General features: G+C 31.8%; 1 protein-coding gene across 24 annotated transcripts in view; it reads right to left on the bottom strand.

Annotated features, from left to right (window-relative positions):
* BAZ2B (bromodomain adjacent to zinc finger domain 2B) overlaps window positions 1-15,324 on the bottom strand; it is a 290,518-nt gene that overhangs the window by 60,135 nt on the left and 215,059 nt on the right. For 15 of the 24 annotated variants that reach the window (XM_074363742.1, XM_074363741.1, XM_074363744.1 and 12 more), the window contains 7 exons: window positions 14,623-14,833; window positions 7,738-7,830; window positions 7,561-7,622; window positions 3,957-4,022; window positions 2,237-2,302; window positions 676-720; window positions 425-457 (listed from right to left, as the gene is read on the bottom strand). In XM_074363742.1, the coding sequence (XP_074219843.1) occupies window positions 425-457; window positions 676-720; window positions 2,237-2,302; window positions 3,957-4,022; window positions 7,561-7,622; window positions 7,738-7,830; window positions 14,623-14,833 (576 nt within the window). The remainder of the gene's footprint in view (window positions 1-424; window positions 458-675; window positions 721-2,236; window positions 2,303-3,956; window positions 4,023-7,560; window positions 7,623-7,737; window positions 7,831-14,622; window positions 14,834-15,324) is intronic. The other 9 variants (XM_074363760.1, XM_074363762.1, XM_074363754.1 and 6 more) reach the window with 2 other exon arrangements.

Genomic DNA, 15,324 nt, shown 5'->3' on the forward strand with positions numbered 1-15,324 from the left:
CAAAGGGGAATTTCTAAAAATTTCTAAAATTTGTCCATAAAACTAGAATATATTTCATATTCTCTCTTCAACCTAACTCAAAATTCCCATTGTAGTCAATGGCAGTTTTGTATCTAGAATGATGAGAGAATATGGATCATAATTGTGTCTAATTGTATAGTGATCCTACATTCACTGTGACATCAGTAACGTAAATTTTTAGACGGCAGCCTTATGTGAGGCTTGCACAATTCAGTTACAAATCTTGGAGATGTATCATACTTCTTTATAGACAGACAAGCAGATGTATGCAATGCACTGTGCTGTAAAGCCATGCAGCAGTATGTAATATGACAGCAGCCAGTGCTACACTTTATGCATTGCTATGACAACCATATCACAACCAAATCACAATGCGGTGTTAGATGTACAAAAATAAACATACCCATACCATATCTAGTCTATGCCTCTCCAACTCCTGGTAGAAAGAGTTGGCACAACATTATGAAACAGAAATCACAGAGTCATGAAACCAATTTTTAACCCCCCAAAAGACACCAATACCAAAGCAAGGAATTTAAGCAGGAATTACACTGGAAATTTTTAAGAAATATGTTGAAGATTTTTCCAAAAACAGACTTAAGAAAAATTATAAAATGTACATGTTAACAATTGTATAACTGTATGTATACAGACCTGATGCTTTAGAAGAACAGCTTGTTGTCGTCTCATTTCTTTTTCCTTAAAAATAAGAAAGTTTTAATATGCGCTTTTTAGGGAAATTTTGGAACATGCTATAAATATTAAAAGCTCCTTTCTTGAAATTCGACAGTCTTCCGTTAGTTTGAACCATATGAAACTGCAAATATCCAATTGTTTTTTACTTATAAAGTGGCAACTTCATACAATTCTACCTCATACATAAAATACTGTATGATATGAGCTAAAATTTTAGATTAAAATTCAATGACCTAATAGCACACTTCAATAGCATATTCACTGAACTGACTACCTAGATAGTCAGAGCATATCAGATACAACTGGTACTTAAAAAAAATATATATATAGTGGTGCAAACCTCAAATCTAGTTGATTAAAATTCTTTGTGTTCTGAATAGAAAGCCCTAAATATACTCTATGATTAACCGCATCTATATCATTTCTATACACTGTGTGTGAATGAGAATGATAAGAGACAAAGGAATAAGCTTGGGATTTTTATGCCCACCTATGATTCAGGGCACCATCCCAAAGGGGTGGCATTTAATGCAAACAATTCTGTGAATGTCATCAAAAATTTGCATATTTTTATAAAGGTAAAATATGAATGAAGGAGAGGGTACAGCTCAAGTGGTACAGCATGTGCTTAACATGAATGAGGCCCTGGGTTCAATCCTCAGTACCTCCTCTAAAAATAAATAAACCTAATACCTCCCCCCAAAATAAAATAAATAATACAATAATAAAAAAAGTAAAATATAAATGAAATTAATATTAAAGGCAGCCAAGAAAAGGAGTAGAAATCTAAAGAACAAAGTCTACATAGGAAAGATAACAAACAGTTCCCTGGCTTTATAATACATAGTTGTGGTGGCTGTTTCCAGAACCAGTAGGACCACTTGGCTGCCTAATTTCAGTAAACAATTATCAGAAAAAGTGGAAGGTAAGGGGTGGAATGTGTGCATGGCGGGGATGGGGTGGGGTCAGAAGGTCCAACTTTCTTATGCTTCATGCCAGAAAATCAAAACCAAAACATCCCCAAACAACACATTAAATTACATTAATTAACAATGGCTAATTTTATTATTGGTAAATAATAGTTGATAAAGTTAGGGTTTTGTTTCTGTAGGCGTTTCACCTTTTAATAGTTAAAAAAGTTGCTGAACATTAACGAAGAGAAAGTTATAATCTAAGGAGAGAATTTGATTTGGGACATAATTTGAAACATAAATGTAAATGATACAAAATAGCTTTGGGGAGATCTTACTTATCCAGCAAAACTATATACAGGTATTATGCAATACTCTGAATTTCTGATTTTGCTATTTAAAGAGTTCAAAGTATCACATAAAATCTGTTTAATGAAATTTTAAAAATACATAAAATAAAAGCACACACTATATACATGTTATTTCTCCTAAACATTTTTTTAAGAGTCATTTTGAGGACAGCTATTTTTAAAATATAATTGGTACCGGTATAACATCATGTAGTTTTTATTTTTGAAAAATGAAAACTGATTCTCATCTAAACTGACCTTTATTCGTTTCTCAGCCTCCAATAATTTGGCATTTGCCGCTTCTTCCTTCTTCTTCTTTTTCGCCTGTGCATGCAAAACAGGTCTCAAAGTCATACAACAGCACCACTGCAACTTGAAAATAATCTAAGACTTGAAAATGGAGCTACATGCCTTTCACAAAGCACAGAACAACATGTAACATATATATAGACAATTACAGATCTTCCTAGTTAATATATTTAACATACTAATCTAATTTCTAATGTATAGATTAGCATTAAGATAAAGTACATTAGCTTTTCTTGTCTTCTTTAAATTCTATTAAAAGTCTCAAGTAATTGAGTGTTTATGGTATTTTACATTAAAACTTAATCACAGAAAAAATTATTGTATGTAACTTTGCCTTTTTTCTGATTTCTTAAAAAGTAAAACATGACCACTGTAAAAAATTTACAAGATGGGATATTTTAAACTGATAAATAAAAGTTACTTAAAGGATAAATCAGTAACATTTAAAAATGCACATGTCCACTTTAACTGAATTTTTTTAACACTTGAAATTTGAGGTAAAGAAATCCATTTATTAGCTATTTTAAGTGGAACATATTAAATTTGATTTTCCCTAACTGCCTATTGTGGTTAAATCCAAGGTTTTTTAAAAATAGAATGGAAACTTACAATAATTTATGAAGTATACTTTAAATAACAAGATCATGATACCAAATTTGAGCTTCATAATCTTAAGATCACTAACCATCTAGTAGTTTCATAACTATCTAGTAGTTACTGTCAATTTATTTTAAGATAGGAGTATTTTCAATTTGAGCTTTTTTAAAACTAATTTGAAACGGGTAAGGAAATTTTTCTAGAAGGAAAAATCCTGTAATATAGAAACCTCAGCTATTTGAAGCCCTCGGGGAATAAATTGTTCCACATAGCAATAGTTACCTGAATAGCTGAGAGGTTACAGTAATTTTAAACATTAAAAGTTTATTTTCACTATTTTGAATGGTAATAATTTTGAGATATATGCCTGCTTAGACACAGTATACTAAACATAATTTGGCTTTTTCTTGATGACTTGGGGCAATTATTCTGAACATCAGTTATTACACTGTACAGTTCAGTAGAGTAATGCCTTTCAGCTATTAAGGTGTTGAAAATTGCTTGCTATTCAACTAAAAGATTACAGACTCTTGCTAGGCTTTTGAATTCCTATATATGCTGGTTGAATTTTTCTGTAGTTTCCCTTGCTATCTTTTGGCTATTATTTCTGCTGATGCCAATATATGCCCTCTGGCCCTATTCCATCAGCCTGTGGGGAAGCAGGGTACATTAGAAACCAGAAAAATGAGCTGGTTAAACTGTTTCTACATTTTGAATTTACTTTCAGTTTAGTAATATTTTATTCTTAAATTAAAAGTAAATATCTGACTGTAAGTCCTAATGACTTTTCTAAAAGTAAAGAACATGAGTTTTAGCACAATAACTTTATGACACCTATAATGACTTTTCAGAGGTTTTCCCTTTTTCTTTTTCTCTTTTGTCTTATTTTACTGTTAGGATTGGATGAGTTTGCTAAAAAAGGTTCAGATAAAGTCTTACTCTGTGCATTACGCTTAAAGAGAATTTCTGATGGACATATTAATTTGTATGAGAACATGTAAGATTTTTATTTTTGCAGACTTTAATATATATGACTATATTACTTTAATTATATCACATTTAAGAATTCTACCTCTAGAATTTGCTGGGCTCGAAGTTCTTTTTCCATTCTGATTTGTTGAATTCTCTTAATTTTTTCCTGTAGAAAAATTATGATAATTTAAGATAATAAAATAAACTAAAAATCTAGGTGAAAAATATTTAAGTAGAATCAAATAATTCAAGATGTAAGTACAGAATTACCAAAGGCTGCCCATGATGGATATAAATTTTAGTTATTTAGTTTAACATCATATATGTGTTCATGTTAAATTAATATGATTATATAAAATTTATCAAAACAATCTGTAAAATACAAATGCTAAATAAGTATATGGAAACCAGGTAAATGAAGCTGATTAAACTAATTTAGCCTGCGAATTTTTACAAATACTTGCAGTTACAATTTACTTATTTGAAGTAAATATAGGGCAGAATAATAGAAAAATAGTGTATCAGGAGTTAGAAAACCTAAGGCTAGTCCTGAGTTACTGTCATTCATTGGATGATCTTGAGCAAAAAATAACTACTCTTGCATAAAATAGGAAAAGGTGTTTGCCCTTTCTCATTATGTCATGAATAAATTTAAAATGCTTAAAAATGTATGTGGTGCCACAAGATTGTAAAAAATTAATATTAACAATGGCCATATTATAATTTCTTACTTCATATAGTGAATAGCCTAATATTACATTACATTTTCCTACTAGTAAATTGCATTTGTCCTAGGATTTCCAGAGCCAACACATTTTATACTGTTGTATATTATAATACCTGTTCCAATTTCCAGATGCTCATGGTACCTTTCAAGCTATAATTTAATGTTGTTAAACAATTCTTTTTTTTGCACACTGATGTTTTGGTTCCTTGCAGGGGTCTACTGCAGGGTAGTAAGATTTCTGGAATTACTGTTCTGATTTTAGAAGACTGCTCACATTCTATGATTTTGCTATTGGTAATCCTATCTTGGTTTTGAATATTAATTACAGCTTGCCCAAAATAAAAACCCAAGTGTATCTTTTGTTTCATTTTCAAATCTTAGAGAAGGTTGTACTTGATCCATATTTGAAGTATTTATTTAGATTAGAACTTGAGACCTAAGTAAAGCATACTCTTGATGTAATTTTTCTTTTGTCAGTCCTGTAAGGTGGTATGTTCTCAAGTCAGCAAAGCTGTTCACTGTTCTCTTAAGCACATAGATAGGTATGTAATCTTCATCTTAAGTGCACTCAGTCTAAAGGTTTATCTTAACTGTCCAAGTGATTTATATATGTGTGTGTGTGTGTGTGTGTGTGTGTATTGGTAGTGGTATCATTAGTATTAGCAGAGATAAACAATATTTATAAATTATTATAATACAAGTTTACCTTATAATATTGAGTAACCCCTGAACTGGGCACTTTACAAAAAAATGTCTTATTGATCGTAAAAAAGGAGTTGAAATTATTTTCTTTTTTACGTAAGGCAAAATTGAAGTTCCTAGAGAGTAAGTATTTTGCCTTAAATCAAATAGTAAATATAGAGCCCATCATATTCCAATGCTTTTGTTCCTTCTGCTTCATAATAATACTTCTGTAAGTTTCCAGAATACTACCTGGAGGACTATCTGGTGATATTAGCCTACTAAGTGGAAAACATAATCCAGAAGCACATGCTACTACTCTATTCTAGGTCTAATGCTGACTTTAAAACAGGCATTATGTAACTGACTATGTGAGTAGACTTATGCTATACTTCAATTCACTTTGCTGGCAATAAGGAATAAGTCAGATGGTATTGTGAAACTAGCTTCAGATAAATATCTTGATGAAAATCTATGATCAGCTCATTTGTATTAATGTTGCTGGAGCATTTGGACCCCAATGCTTTGTCGATGAACAGCAAAAACCATGCATATTTAGGTTCTAGCTACTTCAACACTTTAGGATCACTAAGCTGAATTTAAAGTGCTGGTAAGATTTGATGTATCTCTAGCCATTAAGAAATAGGATAAGCTATTTAAAAAAAAGTATAATAGCAATATTTCACCTTAAAATGAGATATGGACTTATTTTTACATATATATATGTAATATGCAGCAAATATTATATTTTAATAAAGGCATTCATTAGACTACATATTTATAAATCATCTTTACAGTGTTTTCGGCAATGACAATGAACAAACTAAGGAGAAATCCAAGTTTATAACTGACTACTTTAAATTATGGTAAAAGAGTTTAACATACAGTTTGGTGTTTTATATCTTTTAAAAAGTGAGCATTTGTTTTGTGCCAGGCACTGTGGTAGACACTTCACATTCATTACCTCATTTAATCTTTTGATGTGTTTATTTTCTTTTACAGTAGAGGAAGTAGAGACTTAGAGGTTAGGTAATTCGTCTAAGGTCACAAAACTCTTAAATTGTGGAGCCCAAATTCAATTCTAGGTTGCCTGACTACAAACTAAATTCTGAAACCCAATTCCATATCAACTCTTTCTAATCACACTGTTTTAGTCAACACTGGAAAGAACCTTAGAGTTAGCCACATCAAATCCAACCTAGGCCATTTACTTAGCAGCTATTTCTAAAACACAATTAACTTCACACTCAGAAATAACTACTTGCTATTTAAAAACTTTTAAAGAACAGTAGTTATCCTCATTTACTTTCTGCTTTAATGATTACAGTGAATATACGGAGATGGGAGAGTAGTTCACACATTCCCATCTTAAATAGAGTTGAATATTTTGTCATGTAATACTTTATAAGAATTTAAAAATCACTTATATTTAATTTTGAAAACTACACAAAGGAGGGATATGGTAGATATACAGTAGAATGCTGCTGGAATGATGGTTTCTTTATTTTTTGCAGCATAGTTGGCCCTCCATATCTGCAGGTTCTACATCCATAAACTTTACTAACTATGGACCAAAAATACTCAGAAAAACAATTTCCAGAACATTTCAAAAAGCAAAATTTGAATTTGCCTCATGCTGCCAACTATTTACATAGCACTTACATTGCATTAGATATCATAAGTAATCTTGAGATGATTTAAAGTATACAGGAGGATGTGCATAGGTTATATGCAAATTATTCACCATTTCACATAAGGGACTTGCATCTGCAGATTTTGGTATCCGTGGGGGTCTGGAACAAATCCCCTGTGGATACTAAGGGACGACTGTTGTAATTTTTTAGTAACTCTGAAAGCAATCACTAGCAATGGAGGCAAACTTTATTCTATATAATTTGAATTTAATTTTTCACAGTATTTTACATTCTTTAGAACAAGCTTTTCTTATTAAAATTTAAGCATTTAAGCAACAATCTTTATTTACTGACACATTAAAAAGTTTGAACGTTGTTCATAATGTCAACTATATTCAAAGTCTAGCAGGATATTAAGAGTATTTATATAAATTTACTGCTTGGTAATTAGTTCTTAAACTTGGAAGCAGAAGACTTTGTTTTAAAATGAAATGAATTTTAACTAATGAAAGATGACAACTTTCTAAATATGATACATAACATTAATGTGAAATACAGTAATTTCAGAAATCAAAATGAAAACAATGTACATATAGAAATATACAATAGATCCCCAAGAAAATGCTTGTGTTTTAAGAATCAGTTCCAATGCATAAACATACCTGTTGTTTCATAATCTTTATCTGTTCTTTCTGCTTTCGCTTCTCCTCAGCAGCCATTATTGCTATGATGAAAAATCGAAGCATAGATATCATCAGAAAAGAAATGAAGAAGAGATGCCTCTTAAGCATTGCCCAACACTCACTCTTCAAGTTTATGTTACCATTTAAATCACCCACCTTGCTGTTTTTTAGCTTCTTTGGCCACCCGAGCCTGTTCCTGCTTTTGCAGTTTTCTCAAAAGTTTTATTTGTGCTGCTTGCCTGGCTATTTCTGAAAAACACAAAATTTCAAGGAATGTTATTAACAACTTTACATAACTGCTAACCTAAAAACAGTAACCTTGAAACTGGTATCATCATGAAGGACATAATTTTTAAGAAAATTGCCGAAGGTTAGATACTAAGTAGGAGAATGGTGTGGCAGAAAACGTCACGTTCATTTCCCCTAGAAGCTGCCAGAGCAGTTCATCAAATATGATCCCATAAACAAAACAAAAATGATGCTTCCCTCATCACAGAAGCTAACATAAGTACTTTTTTCCACATTTCATGTACTCCTCCCTTAGTAGGAAAGTAACCACTAATCTGTAAAAATGGTGATTTAGCTTCAGTCTTAAAAATCACACAATATATAAAAAAAGAAAAAGAACCCAAAATAGAACAAGGTCCCCAAACTTAGTATTTCAATCAGCTTTATAAATAGTAGTTTCTGAATCCAGTTTATTTTCATTTATGTAGAAAAGAGACTAAATCTCCTAAATAAAAAGAGTACCAAATGTCAATGGGTTTTAAGGACAACCTTGTTCTCATAATTTTTAAGGACAAATGTATGAAACTAGGATAGACTGACATAATTAATGGCCCCAATTAATTCCTCCCTCTTTCCAAGCCATCTGTAATGTGACTTTGCAGTTCCTCTCATTAAAACATGGTATATATTTTCTTGTGACTTAATTCTGAGTTCAGCCAGGTGATCTTCTTTGGCCAATGGGATGTTATCAGCATGATGCAAGTAGAAGTCTGAAAGTGTACTTGAAAGAGTAGAAACACTTTTAGTCTTGTGCCTTGCCTATTACTATGAGGACATATTTGGGCTAGGCTGCTGGAGTTTGGGACACATGGAGCCAGGTGAATCCACAAATGTGAACAAGCCCAGTCAAGAACAGCAGAGATGCCTAACTGCCTGACTTACCTCCAGCAGACTCCATCTCATCTGCATGAATAATTAATGCTTAGTGTTGTATACCACCGAGGTTTTGTGGTTGGCTGTTTCCTAGCAATATTGTGGCAATAGGTAACTGATTCAGAAAGCATGTCGTGTCATGCTTTCTTCTGCTGGCAAACTTCATCAGAATACTTCCAACTATAAAAGTGTCATATCATAATAGCATTCATAAAATCATTTTAGAAAATAGTACTTTACATCAGACAGTTTAAACTATGTAGCAGATGAAGAGTTTTAAGAAATTTATATATCATATTCATCAATAATGAATATGATTAGGTAATATCTGAATCATTTGCACTCTACTAATAAATCCCACCATTTATTGAACTGTTGTATTAAATTCACATGATCTACTTTAATCTTCCTAACAACCTTATGAGATAGGCAACATTATATCCAGCTTACAAATGAAATAACTAAGGTTCATAGAGGTTAAATAGCAGAGCCAAGATATATACCCAGGACTTTCTAACTTCACAATCCTTATGCTATTACTTCTAAAATCCCTTAAGGAAATTTGAATGCCTTGAGATTTTTAAAAAAAGTTAACCCTATGCTCTTGTAACAGTTGAGGTGAAGTGGGTTATTATGGCTGATTTTCTATCAAGACTTAAAAAAAGGGGAGGGGATATAAAAGAGTCTGATTTTATCTAGTAAATGTGAAGTGTTAATGAAAGATGAAATAGAAGTTGATGCTACAGTATATCTCCAATCTTCCAATCATTTTCAACATTAGGTTTTAAACATCATCAAAAATTTCAAAGCTACGTAAAAAGAATCTCTTGTTCACTAAATATTCTTGGAAATAAAATTGTATAAACTGGCCTACAGAGTTGGTGAACTCTGATAATAATGCACCTGAAGGATACTGTTCCCATATGTGATAGATCCAGAAAAAATATTTTTAACATTTAAGAATTGAAAGCTTTCACTGAATTCTGCTACAAAGACCTAAATCTGTCTTAAAATGTAAAGATGTGTTAAGTCATTAAAAAAAATGTTTCCTAGGAAAAGTGGCATAACTATGATGTTTTCTTCCAAGTTAAACTGATGCTCTCTAATAGAATTTTGGCTTATAATAAGGAACTTCTAACACATATTTATAGATTTATATTTGTATATGAATGTATCAATTTCAAACTCCACACAGGTTGACAGTAATTTTTATATTTAAACTCTTAGGTCAGAAAAACATTAAAAAGTTCAATTTTTTTGCTTTAACAAGGAAGACACAATTTGGGATAACCACTAAAAATTTATATAGCCTATGGAGGAATAATGCTCCCAGACTTCAGACAATACTACAGAGCTACAGTAATCGACAGCATGGTACTGGTGCAAAAACAGACATATAGACCAATGGAACAGAATAGAGAGCCCAGAAATGAACCCACAAACTTTTGGTCAACTAATCTTCAACAAAGGAGGCAAGAACATACAATGGAATAAAGACAGTGTCTTCAGCAAATGGTGTTGGGAAAACTGGACAGCAGCATGTAAAGCAATGAAGCTAGAACACTCCCTTACACCATATACAAAAATAAACTCAAAATGGATAAAAGACTTAAACATAAGACAAGATACAAGAAACCTTCTAGAAGAAAATATAGACAAACTATTATCTGACATACATCTCAAAAATGTTCTCCTAGAACAGTCTACTCAAGCAATAGAAATAAAAGCAAGAATAAACAAATGGGGCCTAATGAAACTTACAAGCTTCTTCACAGCAAAGGAAACCATAAGTAAAACAAAAAGACAACCTACGGAATGGGAGAAAATGTCTGCAAATGAAACCAACAAAGGCTTGATCTCCAGAATATATAAGCAGCTCATATGACTTGATAAGAAAAAAACAAACAACCCAATCCAAAAATGGGCAGAAGACCTAAACAAACAATTCTCCAAGGACGACATACAAATGATCAATAGGCACATGAAAAAATGCTCAATATCACTAATTATCAGAGAAATGCAAATCAAAACTACCATGAGGTATCACCTCACACCAGACAGAATGGCCATCATTCACAAGTCCACAAATGATAAATGCTGGAGAGGCTGTGGAGAAAAGGAAACCCTCCTACACTGCTGGTGGGAATGCAGTTTGGTACAGCCACTGTAGAAAACAGTATGGATATTCCTCAAAAGACTAGGAATAGACTTACCATATGACCCAGGAATACCACTCCTGGGCATGTATCCAGAAGGAACCCTACTTCAAAATGACACCTGCACCCCAATGTTCATAGCAGCACTATTTACAATAGCCAAGACATGGAAACAGCCTAAATGTCTACCAACAGATGACTGGATAAAGAAGAGTGGTATATTTATACAATGGAATACTATTCAGCCATAAAAACCGACAACATAATGCCATTTGCAGCAACATGGATGCTCCTGGAGAATGTCATTCTAAGTGAAGTAAGCCAGAAAGAGAAAGAAAACTCCCATATGAGATCACTCATATGCGGAACCTAAACAAACAAACAAACATAAATACAAAACAGAAACAGACTCATAGACATAGAATACAAACTTGTGGTTGCCAAGAGGGCAAGGGGTGGGAAGGGATAGACTGGGATTTCAAAATGTAGAATAGATAAACAAGATTATACTGTATAGCACAGGGAAATATATACAAGATTTTATGGTAGCTCACAGAGAAAAAAATGTGACAATGAATATATATATATATGCTCATATATAACTGAAAAATTGTGCTCTACACTGGAATTTGACACAACACTGCAAAATATTATAAATCAATAAAAAAGTTAAAAAAAATTATATAGCCTAACTTTTATAGTATGAACAATTGGAGAACGTGCAAAAAAAAAGTTTTAAAAAAGTTAGGGACAGTATGGAGGAAGAATAATGAATTGAAGGCCTAGAAAATTTACTCAGGCTCTGAGGAATAAACTGTTCCCAATATCTTCTCATTTTTTTGGTTTATGGTTGCTGAATATGTTATCTGATACAACTTTTGAAATACTAATTCGAAAAATATCTTTCATGGTTGAAGAATTTGTCATTAAATTTCAAAGATAAAAGTTTATTTTGAAATAAACTTAATTTTTACATAGAATAAGGGATATTTTGGATATACTGCATTTGATTCTTCAATGCATTTTTAAACATGTCTAAAATCACAATGTGTCTGCAAATTGGCAGCACTTTTCTTAGCAGTACATCTTAAAATAATGGTGTATTGTATAGACTATGGCATCTCAGATTCTATGATGTATGAAATGGACAGGTGCTACTAGATATTTTAGACAATTTCAGATATGAATGGCATTGGCTCATTAACAAGAAGGTTTATTTAGATAGGTTGAAAATTTTTTTCATATTCAAACTCTGTCAGATTCTTACCTGTATTTTCTGAGAAATTAGAGAGCTCTCCTTTCACAGTGCCTAAATGTACATTCAAAGTTTATATATTTTTTTTACTGTTCTGAATCTTTCTTCAAATTAAGTCTAGTTTTTCAGTCTAGGACAGTCTTTATATGATAATAATATATAACAGAAACTTACAGAATCCCCTCAGATAACTCCCTCAAACCGTTAGTGTAGAAATCTTTTAGTAATAAAAGGGGTGACACTGATTCATGGGTAGTTCCTTTTCTTCCCAAGGAAAGATATGCATATTATACCACACTTACTTGTAAATATTAATAATTATTACTTATTTATGGTTATATATTTAATATTTATATACATGTCGAGAAAGAACATGTGTACACAATAAGGTCAAAAGTAAAAGAATTTGCAAAATGTAACATAACACAACAGGGAGAACTATGTAATGGAATACAAATCAATATGAAATCAAGAGGGAGAAAAAATTGGATATAATTTGAATAATTAACTTCTACTTTCTTAAAATTTAGTTAATTTTGCAAATATAAAGTTGCCATTGTGGATATTAAGTATTAATGCTATTTGTATTAGATATGCAAAACATGCATGAAGAGCTCACATTTGGGGTATCAGCTAATTTCAAGTCTTCCTATTTTATGCAAACAATGCACATTCCCCACTATTATACATTCTTCAGAAGAGTCAGTGGCTTACTGAAAATACTAATTTTTTAAAACTCATCATGTATGGCTGCATCTGTTAATAATATTAACTTTTTAAAAAAACCTTCACTAGCAACTATTCAGGGGAGATAAAAATCTTAATAGAATCCAACTAAAACAACATAAAAATATTTAACTAACTTTCTAATTCAGAAAAAAACTTATACAACATGAAGTTACATTCCAGGCAGTTACCTTATATGCCATCAGTGTGAGTGTGAATTGGTGCAACCTTTTTGGAGATAATATTTGTCTGCTAGCTACCAAAATTGAAAATGTACATTCTCTTTGATTCAGAGATTCTATCTCTGGGATTTTATGCTATAGATAGCCATACCTGTAGAAAGCTGTAAAGATATGTGTAATATGTACTTACTGCACCACTGTCTGTGATAGCAAAGATAAGGAAATAGCTAAAACAGTCATCCAAAAGAGACTAAATAAATGAAGTATGGTAGAATCATACACAGCATCACTTACTATTCAGCTATTAAAAGCATAAAGGTTGATTTTCAAGTGTGGATACAGAAAGATGCTCAAGACAAATTAAGTAGGAAAAAGCAAGCTGAACAGCACGTACATAAGTCATTTATCTTAGAAATCAAGAAGGATATATATGTAACACAACATAGCATATATGTGTATGTGTGTATATATATGAGTATTTGAAGGTGTGTGTATAGAGTGTATGTACATATCTCTGACTAGATTAACAAAAGATTGTTAATAATAATTCCATTCATGAGTATCTTCTGCAGAAAGTATTCTGTTCTATGAGCTTTTATCATGGATATTTGTTTTATAATAAAAACAAAGCAGCTACAAAGAAGTCAATATTATGATGATATTTAAAATAAATAAAAACAAGCCAGGCTTTTCGACCAGAGAAAACCCATGAGAAGTAAAATCCTATAGTCTTTTAAGTCAGTTTTTATTATTAAACCTTTATTTTACACTGATATATATGTTTATATATATGCTAGTGAATATAAGACACCAATACATAAACTGATATACATTCAGATAGACTTCATAAGAAGTCCCTCGCGAGAAGAGGATTCACAGTTGTCACTAGTAACTCAAACTCATACCAGAACTATTTGATGTTAGTCTTTTTCATGGGAACTTCATACTGATAATTTATGTACAATTCTGAATCACAAATACATTTGAGGTTATTATGCGTACTCCGGGCTTGATAGTGATACTTTCTGGTGGTCTTAAAATAAACATTTTTGAATTAAATCTACTAGTTGGGCATTTTGAAAATATATGCAATATGTCCAGATTACAGAAGAACCTAAAGACTGGGGTTACTTACCAGTAATTGGAGTTCTCTGACTGAAAATTTACTCCACAGATCCATATATTTTGGAGTTATTCCCTTGTACCACCTCAAGGAATCGGGAGCTGTTAAAATGAGAATTTCCAGAAGGTTGACACAACCTTAAGGCATGTGCCAAGTGCTGGTAGATTCCCTTTCTGTGTAAGCCTTAAAAGCTTATCACCTACTTTTGTAATTCTAAACACACAGGTATGATGTGTTTATGTGTATGGCTCTTGAAAGGAGCTTACGTAATCAAAGAACTCCAGTTACCAGTAGGACTCCTTATTTTCTCATTTTTATTCTAATACAAATACCTATTTTTAGAAATTGAGAGCAGTGTCAATTATTCATAAGTCAAAAATATAAATACTTACTTTTTTAGTATGATTACTATAGTGTCAGATATATAATGTTTCTTACCTTGAGCTTGTAGTTTTCTCAGCAATTTGGCATCTGTGTTGTCTAGAAATTCAGCACTGCCAACATTTGGAGGTCGACCCTTCCGACGTCTCATCCTGGACTCCTCTCTTGCTCGCTGTCTATCTGGATTTGGTGGTCTTCCTCTACGACCTTCCATTGACCTGATACGGGGAATGATATCCTCTTCTTTCAAAAGACACCACTGCATTCCCTTTTAATTAACATTTTATAGAAATATGTATTACAAACAAGATAAACACAAGGGATCAATAGGTCAGAAAATTCTAGGCAAATTCACAGATATTTTGAAATTTATAAAGCTGGTACAAAGTTTAAGAATTTTATTTTTAATTAAATTTATATATATAATTATTCATGGACTTTGACATATTTTTGACATTCTTAATGACTTGAACTTTAAATATATAAAGAGATTTATATCTGTATCTATAAATATATAAATAGGTATACATTTTTAAATCACCATTTCTGAACTATAATGACCATAAAGTTGGCAGGTATTTGAAAACATTAGTTGTGTGATGACGCCTCTATGGATTGTCTTCATGGATTAACAGTTTAACCAAACATTAAGCTATCCAAATAATAGATGAAAGTTTCTCTTATAGAAGGAATGTAAGAGTTAGAATATCAGCATTTTGCAATATCTGATTAATGTATCAAAGCACTGAACTTGAATGG

This window comes from Camelus bactrianus, chromosome 5 (genome assembly GCF_048773025.1).
Source record: "Camelus bactrianus isolate YW-2024 breed Bactrian camel chromosome 5, ASM4877302v1, whole genome shotgun sequence".
Classification (NCBI taxonomy): Eukaryota; Metazoa; Chordata; class Mammalia; order Artiodactyla; family Camelidae; genus Camelus; species Camelus bactrianus.